At 36.6% G+C, this 9,488-nt stretch overlaps 1 protein-coding gene across 1 annotated transcript; it reads left to right on the top strand.

Moving 5' to 3' along the window:
• Positions 1 to 342: 342 nt before the first annotated feature.
• On the top strand, positions 343 to 2,100 carry LOC110020303 (premnaspirodiene oxygenase-like). The gene is made up of 2 exons (XM_020718357.1): positions 343 to 1,255; positions 1,458 to 2,100. Exons 1-2 carry the CDS (start codon positions 359 to 361, stop codon positions 2,088 to 2,090), a joined length of 1,530 nt encoding a protein of 509 aa, XP_020574016.1. The 5' UTR covers positions 343 to 358; the 3' UTR covers positions 2,091 to 2,100.
• Positions 2,101 to 9,488: the final 7,388 nt, after the last annotated feature.

Here is a 9,488-nt window from a genome sequence, read left to right as displayed (position 1 = left end):
TATAGCTTGCCGGAGTAAGTTAAAATACAAATAGAAAACAAGATGGTAAAAAATAATTGGCCTTATTTGGATGATAATGTACATTTTCACTGACCGGCAAGCCTTTTGCTGACATTTATGAAGAATTATGCAGAAGATGCCAAAATGAATCGTTGGCAACAAATTTAAAATAACCATTTAATATCACAGCTCATTAACAGTAACTGAATTATAAATATATCAGCGGATTTCCTTTCATACTCACAGCGGATGGATGCGAATTGCAGAATGAAAACTAAGCTAAAACCAGTATAAAAATGTGGCAAGACGCCCTCAATTCTACACTAGAAGAATTGTAGCACCTACGTCCTGAATAACCATGCAATTCCTCTGTTTTCCCACCACATTCCTGTTAATAATCTTGATCCCATCGTTGTTGTTTCTTCTTTTCATAAAAAACTATAGAAGAATACAGAACAACAAATTCCCTCCAGGGCCATGGAAGCTTCCGTTCATAGGAAGCATTCACCAACTTAATACAGGAGAGCAAACCCATTGGAAATTTTATAGGCTTGCTCAAAAATATGGCCCTCTGTTTCATATTAAGCTTGGCCAAGTAAACTTCGTGGTAGCATCTAGTCCGTCTACTGCACATGAGGTACTCAGTACTCATGATATTTTCTTAGCCTCCCGACCCAAACTCTTGGCTGTTGAGACGGTTGGCTACAACTCGGGTGGCATTGGCTTCTCACCATATGGCCCTTATTGGAGACAGCTACGTAAAATATGCACTCTAGAGCTCCTTAGCAATAAGAAGGTTAAATCCTTAGGTTCCATCAGATATGAAGAAGCTCATAATGTTCTTTATAAGCTTCGAACAATGGCTGGATCTCCGGTGAACATGACGGAGGTGTTTCAAACCGTGAGTAACCTGTTAATAACTAGAACAGCATTTGGGATGGAGTGTAGGAGCCGGCAAAGGTTCATATCAGCCATGACAGAGGCTATCGCGCTTCTTCCAATGTTAAGGGTTGCCGATTTGTTTCCATCTTTTAGCCATCTTATTAGCTTTTTTGATGGATCCAACTTCCAAATGAAGAGGTTGCGTCGTGAGATGGATCATGTTTTGGATGAGATAATTGCCGAGCACAGAGAAAAGCCAGTAGTAGCTGCAGAGGGAATGGAGGAGGATTTGGTTGATATTTTGCTGAGGATTCAAGCGAAAGGAGAGCTGCAGGTCCCACTTACCATGGATAACGTTAAAGCTGTGATCTTAGTGAGTAGCATCTCCTGTCTCCCATAATATATGATTATCAAAATTTCTTGTTATTTTGCAGATTGCAAGTTCCATCAAATCTGAAACATCTTCTATTACAATCGTTGTCCATTTTTAATTTTTAAAAATGGATAATCACATACACAACACTTAAACCATTGATATTACAAATAAATAATTACTTTTTTTATTTTATGTCCAGGACATGCTTGTAGCCGCCACAGAGTCAACTTCAATCACATTGTGTTGGATCATGTCAGAGCTCATTCGTCACCCTGAAGTCATGTTTAAGGCTCAAACGGAGGCAAGAGAAGCCTTTAGAGCAAAAAAGAAAGTGGAAGCTATTGATATGGATGACCTATACTACCTGCGTAATGTTATTAAAGAAACTCTAAGATTGCACCCACCTTTACCTTTGCTTCTTCCTAGAATATGCACCGAGCCCATAAAGCTCTCCGGATTTGTGATACCAACAGGAACTCGAGTGATTGTTAATGTTTGGGCAATTGCCAGAGACTCCAAAATTTGGGAAAACCCTGAAAGCTTTTGTCCAGAGAGATTCAATGAGAGTTCAATTGATTTTAAAGGAACCAATTATGAGTTCTTACCTTTTGGGTCTGGACGACGGATTTGCCCTGGAATTACATTTGCAATGGCTGGCATAGAACTCATTATTGCATTGCTTCTCTTAAACTTTGACTGGGAATTACCAGGCGGAAAGGATCTAATGGATCTTGACATGGAAGAGGATTTTGATGGCACAGCCAAGAGGAAAAACGATTTATACTTAATTGCCACTCCAAATTCCCACGGAACATTGAAAAATTTTATTTAGTGAATAGATCCCAGGAAACTACTTTGTTATGATTGTTCGCAAAAGTGTTATGGTTTATAGCACATGTACCTCTTCCTCGTTATTTCTTCTTCTTTTTTCTATCATGAAACTCATGAAATGCACATCGTAAATTTTATATAATTTGAGCATTTTAATCAAGCACTTTGTAAGTCTCTATGATTTATATCACAATTACCTTTGGATTTGGAGAGGTCAATTATGAAGATTGTAATGGATCGAATGTAAATTTGCTGGTAGGTACCAAATTAAAAAAAATAAACTCGCTACAAGAATAATCACTAAAAATGACAAAATTATTCAGTCTGGAGACCGCACGTAGGGTTACCTGCGGTAGCCAATAAAAATCTGACAGCTGGAGTTATGACCCACCAGCGAAAAAAATAAGCGGAAAAATTATTTTTACAGCTCGACCCGGCCCGAACCCGCCCAATATCAAAAAAACATCTATTTGTCACTTTCTGATCCCGCCAAATCATATATTTTGGTATTTTAGATCCCGCCAAATCGTAAATTTCCAGCTTTAAATCCTTTTAGGTGTTAGGAAATATTTTATTTTTCCATTTGCGTTCGTATTCAGCTAGGGTTCTTTCGATGGATTTCTCTCCCGACCCAGTAATAATGCTGATGGAATCGCAAAATGACTGCGTGAATGATTGGGTGAATGATGCCAATGAGCTTAGCTTATTAGCTGAGGCCCGAACCGTTCCACAGGTGAACTTATTTCTTTCTATTTACTGGGGCTATTAGGGTTTAGGGATGCTTGGAATATTGCGGAGCTATTATGGTTTGATTACTATATGATTTGATTGCAACATTACTGTTATGTTGGAGGATGGGCGTGGTGTTGGCTGGGTGTTATCATGATTTTTAGTTAAGGGTTTAGAATCATTATACAACCAAAATAACACTATCACCAGAAAGAAAAAAATTACTTATATTATCTTAATATAACCATAATAACACCAGAATATCACCATAATAACACCAAAATAAGACAGTCGCTTTGAATTGTACATTTGTTTTATTATAATGTCATAATACAACAATAATATGTTCCATCTGTTTTGGCATTATCATTGTGTTATGTTGTCGTTGTAATTAGTGTTATTTTGGTGTTATTTCCATGTTATTATCGTTGTATTATGGTATTATTGTTGTATTATTGGCTCTGAACTATATTTGTGTTATTATGATATTATTTCTGTATTATTATGGTGGTATTATGTATTATAGTATTATTTCTGTATCGATTCATCATAATCTTATTGGATTTATGACTTGGTTTTGTTTACGCGTTATTTTTGTCATTCTAATCGTGATATATTAAAATTTGCAGTTCCCCGAGCCTGTAACTATGTGCATTGATCCAATTGCGGATAGCTTGCTTCGAACAGTGGTTCATAATGAGAAGAAAGCCTATGAACAATATTGTGCATATGCACACCAAATTGGATTTACTGTGCGGAAGGACCACGTTAGTTTTTGGCCAAATTCTAAAAAGATTAAGACAAAGGATTTCATTTGGGGTAAAGTTGATTTCAAGAAAAATTGAATAACAATGTGACAGTGAAGTACAGAAGAGGGGACATAAGGACTGGTCTTCCAGCCTTGATCCGATATGTCGTCGATGTCGAAGGTAACTGGACGGTTAAGAAATTTATAGAATTTCCGAACCATCCTTTTTGCGGGGGGTGTGGACGGTGAAAAACATCTATTGCATTCCAGTAGAAAGATGAGTGATATGAATGCAAAAGTGCTGAGATCGATGAAACAATCAGGGATTCGAATAAGCAATGCATTTAGTTTTCTGGTTACAGAATTCGAGGGTGTGGAAAATCTAGATTGCACGAAGATGGATTCTTATAATTTCATACAAAGAGAGAGAAAAAGTAAAATTGAACATGAGGACGCTAATTCTCTTCTACGATTGTTCACTGAGAGACAAGCTGAGGATATGATGTTTTCATGGGACGTTCAGATTGATGAGTCTGGTAGTTTGTTGAATTTCTTTTGGAGTGATGGGATATCCAAACTTGATTACAATTGCTTTAGGGATGTCATAATATTTGATACAAGTTATAGACTAAATAAATACAATTTATGTTGTGCTCCTATTGTCGGTGTGAACCACCACTGGCAAAATGTTCTATTTGGAGTTGGCTTTTTGTCAGATGAAACAGTTGACTCATTCAAGTGGCTATTTAAATCATTTATCCGGATAATAGATAACAAACATCCGATATCAATATTCACTGACCAGGATCAAGCAATGGCTAGAGCCATTGAAGAGTGTCTTTCGCACATCAGACATAGATTATGCCAATGACATATTTACAAGAAATTGTCTTCAAAATTCCATTATGGTGTGAGCATCAAGCAAGTCAATGAGTTTTGTTATAAATGCATGGGTAGATGCAACTCCGATGAGGAGTTTGAAGAAACCCGGTGGACAATGATTCAGCTAGAAAATCTGCATGACAATGCTTGGTTGAATAGTTTGTACAATATCAGACATAAGTGGTCAACAACATTCAATAAGAAAATATTTGGCATGAGGATCCTTTTAACGCAAAGAAGCGAGTCCATGAATAACATCTGTCATAATGCCTCCAAGACAACAAGCAGCCTCACTGAAAGTTTCTTGGGTCTTGAAAATGTCATGAAATCTTGGCGAAGGAATGCGAACGATGAAAATTTTAAATGTGAACAGTCCGCAATTATTCCCGCTGTAATAAGTAGTCCCGTGTTGAGCAAGGTGCTTTATTTTATACGAGGAAGTTAAATTCAATATTTGAAGCAGAGTTGCAACATGATTTGTGTGGACTTGCTGTGGAGTGCTCAGCCACCAAAGATTCTGAATTTTACATCAGAAACTTAGATAGTGAACACACAGGCAGACCCTGGATTGTTAAAGTCGATAAAAGTAATTCTAAAATTACTTGCATTTGCAAAATGGGTTTATTATGTTCTCACTCTCTAAGGATGCTTAGTCATGAGAATATAACAAAGATCTCTGAAAAATATTTATTATTACGGTGGTCTGTTCATGAAAAGAGGGATATATATAACAGTTATAGGTATAAACCTCTGAAAGATTCACAAACGTCACCAAGTTGCATCACTGGACTCATATATCAAACACACGTTTATAAATTGTCATACTGAATCAGTATATTAACGCAAGATAATGAACTTGCTCAGAAAAATGTCCTGGAGACATTAAAGAAACTAACAATCAAATCAGAGACCATACTGAATGAGAGAGACCACCGGGAAATGCCAAGGTCAAAGAAAAAAAAGACACCGAATATACAACACAATTTGAACGACCCAACGAAGATGTGGTTAAAAGGAATATCTGATGCAAGGCTAAAAGGCTTTTGGGAGAAGAACAGGAGAGTAAAAAGTAAGCTTTACCAATAGTACTAATAAACCTGTCTTCCTACATGTTGCTTTACAACTCCCTAACATGAAGCATTGTATTATAGGAAAGGACAAAGATGTTGGCTCAAGTCAAGATACATTTCATCCATCCCACCCAAACCTATTTACAATGTCGAATTGATATAGTCAGGTACATAACTTAATTCGAAACACTTTGTAATTTGTGAACTAATTATGATTATCAGATTATACTTATTGACTTACATTCATTTTTTGATTGCCCAAAAGCAGGAGGAATTGTCTACATCACTGCCTACAGACACATGTACGAGCTTATTTATGGACCTAAATGATCTGCAAAATACCAAGAAACTGCAACGAATGAATATTATTGTTTGTTATTGTAGAATTAATGTAATTTTTGCAGTACTAATCTTGTTTGATATTTTACCAGTTTATTATAGACTTCGATTAATATTACCAACAACAATTTTTGATGCAGTGTTAAATCTAAACCTTGATATTTCGATAATATTGATGTAGATACGAGTGGTATAAGATAGCCTGCATTGAATATTACCGTAATACAACCAGGATATAACATCGCTCGCTAAGGAATATTTTCCTTAGCGATCTCCTAAAGTTGTTAGTGTCAGGACTACTGATCCTTCTACTTCTTCGTCTTCAATTATTTTTTGTTCCTCTGCAATGGGGGTTGTTAGTTCCAGTACTACTGCTCCTTGTACTTCTTCATCTACAATTGATTGAATGTTGCCCTCCCCGACATTCTTATGTACAGCGGCATCTTTATCAGACAACATAGGCTCAGCGGCTTCTCTTATTACTTTTCTTCTCTTGAACTCGAAAGCAGTGAAAGGAGAACTCAATTTCTTCTTTTTTTTTACTCTGTCTGCCCTTAACCCTTTGAATTAAGCTCCGAACGAACCGTTTATGGGAGCCTTCAACAGTGTCTCCTTCAACAGGGGAGGTTTGTTGGATTCACTCTTCTCCCACATAAGCTGACTGTTGAGTTCTCTCTTCTCCCATAGGAGACAACTGTTGTGCTTCCTCTTCTCCCACAGGAGACGATTGCTGGGCTCCCTCAATGTTCTCCTGGGCTCCCTCTTCTCCCACAAGAGACAACTGTTGTGCTCCCTCATCTCCCACAGGAGACGATTGCTGGGCTCCCTCAATGTTCTCCTGGGCTCCCTCTTCTCCCACAAGAGACAACTGTTGTGCTCCCTCATCTCCCACAGGAGACGATTGCTGGGCTCCCTCAATGTTCTCCTGGGCTCCCTCTTCTCCCACATGAAACGATTGGGGGACTTCCTCAATGTCAAACTCATTATATACAACATCATGAGGACTTCTGAAATGAGGGGAGGTTGGTTGGGCATCATCTACTCCCACCTTTTTGCCTTTATCAGCTGAAGTATCTTCAGATTTATCAATCTTATTTTATAGCACTGACATTTGCCACTGCAAACTTGACACTCCAATAGTTATCGTATTCAGGGTTCCTTGAAATTCAGTGAACCATTTCTCTTGGCCTTTTAGCAGCTCAATTATTGATTCCATGTTTTTATTTATTATGGTGTACATTGTCTATGTCGCTGGAAACAACTGGCCCCATATCAAATGATACAGTTGCCTCTGGTCTGCCTTGGAATTCTGGTGATGGAACTGGACCGGGTAATCCTTCATCTGGATTTAAGAGCAGATTTAGTTCATCCTCTTTCAGATCCAAAAAATGATCACGAACCTACAATTTATTTCAAAAAGAAACGCTTTAATCATTAAAACTCTCAAACAAACATAATATTTTATTTTTTAATAACAACTAAATGTAACTTGCCTGTTCAGGATTAAGCCTCTTAAAGGTTATATCAATCTGTGATGAGTTCCAGCTTACAGTTATTGGCCACCTCAACATTCGAGGTCTGACCTCAAGAGTGACAGGAGTAACCAAAGAAGTGTGCTCATAAAACCAGAGCTGTGTAAAAGAAAAGTCATATTCAGCTCTGCACAAATAAAATAAATATTTTTTGACATTTATACGAGATACTAATTGTTAGCAAAAAAATAAAATCATTTATATATCCAAAAGGTCAGTTCCACCTAATTTTAATGGCTACTGCATTAATTTGCTCAATAAGGAATTCACAGAGCGCAGCAGACCAATTAAATGGAAAAAGGTATGTACATTCTCGCCAAAGCTGTAAAGTCCTTTAGATACACTGAAATTGCTAGAAGAAAAGAATAAGTTTAATAACTAATAATTTATATACAATTGATTAAAAGGGGAAGAAGACTCCCCGGTTCCAAAGTTCAAAATATCATTCCTCATTTGGCGGGCATCCACACCACATGATGGAGCTTTCTTCCGCTTTGACACTTCTCCTCTATTGATATACCGATGAAAATGGCAACTTCATCAGGATTTATTCTCAGATCTTTCCCACCCATTTTGAAAACAATTCTTTCATGTTGCCAACATTGCAATATTTGCAGTGTCAGGACATTGTCTTGGGGATAAGGTGGAAGAGCAAAAAACTGATCAACATTCCTCATTTTCAACTCATTCATGATGTCTTCAGATATGTCAGGTCTAACTTTATCAAGCACATCTCTCACTACGGACAACTGACATCTACAGCTCATGGACCTTGGGTTCACAACCTACATTAAACAAAATAATGCAAAATAAACATTAGGTATATTCAGGTAGTATAAATGGAATTATTATAGTGTTTTTTAGATATTATTCTGGTATTATTTCGGTTGTATAATTGAACTTCAGGTTTTATTCAGTCTTCTTTAGGTATTACTTGGATAATATTTAGGTAGTGTTAGTTTTGTATTATTTAGGTAATATTCAGGTAATATTTCAGTAGTATTTGTTTCGTATTATTATTAAAATTTAGGTTTTATTCCGGCATTATTCTAGTATTATTATGGTAACATTTGGTGAACTTGTGATTTGTTACTCAAAAACTACAAGTATTAGCTAAAATACTACTCAAATATTACTCAAATACTACTAAAATACTACTCAAATATTAGTGTTAAGTAGTGTTAGTTTGGTATTATTTAGGTAATATTCAGATAATATTTCAGTTGTGTTGGTTTGGTATTATTATTAAAATTAATATTTTATTTCGGTGTTATTCTAGTATTATTATGGTAATATTAGGTAACTTGTGATTTGTTACTCAAAAACAGCAAGTATAAGCTAAAATACTACTCAAATATTACTCAAATACTACTAAAATACTACTTAAATATTATATGAAAACAGTCACTCTGAACTAAATACCTGAGTGATTGTTACTCAAATACTACTAAAAAATTAGTCCAATACTATATGGATGAATTTTTACACTCTGTTAACATTTTTGTCAATGAAAGTAGAACAAAAAAAATAAAATTTATCTGGATGAACTCTCTTAAATTTTCTTCTTCTTACGCCCTTTCTCTTCGTTTTTCTTGCGTTTATCGGCCTCCATTGTCGATTCCTTTTCATTCTCCATTATCAACGGCTCTTCGGTCTCTATTCTCTCAGGGCTCTTTTCGGTTTCCGTCTGCATGGGCTCGGATTCCATCTTGGTAAGGAGCAATCGCGATTTACTTCGACCGGCGAACAACAAAAACCCTAAGCTTCTCTTAATTAGCTTTTCTGATTCCAAAACCATAAACGATTGTAGAATGAATGAAGGTGCTTTGCGGGCTCGGGCGACGTTTAGCTTTCCGTTGATCTGATGTTTTAGTGAAGCGCACAATTTAATTTTTAGGTGTTTTGAGCCAGGCTCGGGTCGGGTCATGCCGTAGGAAATGAGAAATTTAATTTTTAAAATTGTGAGGCCTGCATTTCTACGTGTCCTATTTTCATTGGACACTGCACGCAGACTTGCATGCGGTGTCCGCACAGAATAAACACACCTAAAAATGACAGTACAATTGCAGGCTATATAGCTTTCAGCTATAACCAACGAC

Source organism: Phalaenopsis equestris, unplaced genomic scaffold (genome assembly GCF_001263595.1).
Source record: "Phalaenopsis equestris unplaced genomic scaffold, ASM126359v1 Scaffold000094, whole genome shotgun sequence".
NCBI classification, from domain to species: domain Eukaryota; kingdom Viridiplantae; phylum Streptophyta; class Magnoliopsida; order Asparagales; family Orchidaceae; genus Phalaenopsis; species Phalaenopsis equestris.
This window is presented reverse-complemented; position numbering and strand designations above follow the sequence as displayed.

What these genes read in the sequence shown, in the direction of transcription:
- LOC110020303 (XM_020718357.1), top strand. Translation starts at nt 359, where the DNA reads ATGCAATTCCTCTGTTTTCCCACCACATTCCTGTTAATAATCTTGATC. An exon ending in ACGTTAAAGCTGTGATCTTA is followed by an intron (nt 1,256 to 1,457) that starts GTGAGTAGCATC and finishes TTTTATGTCCAG; the next exon opens with GACATGCTTGTAGCCGCCAC.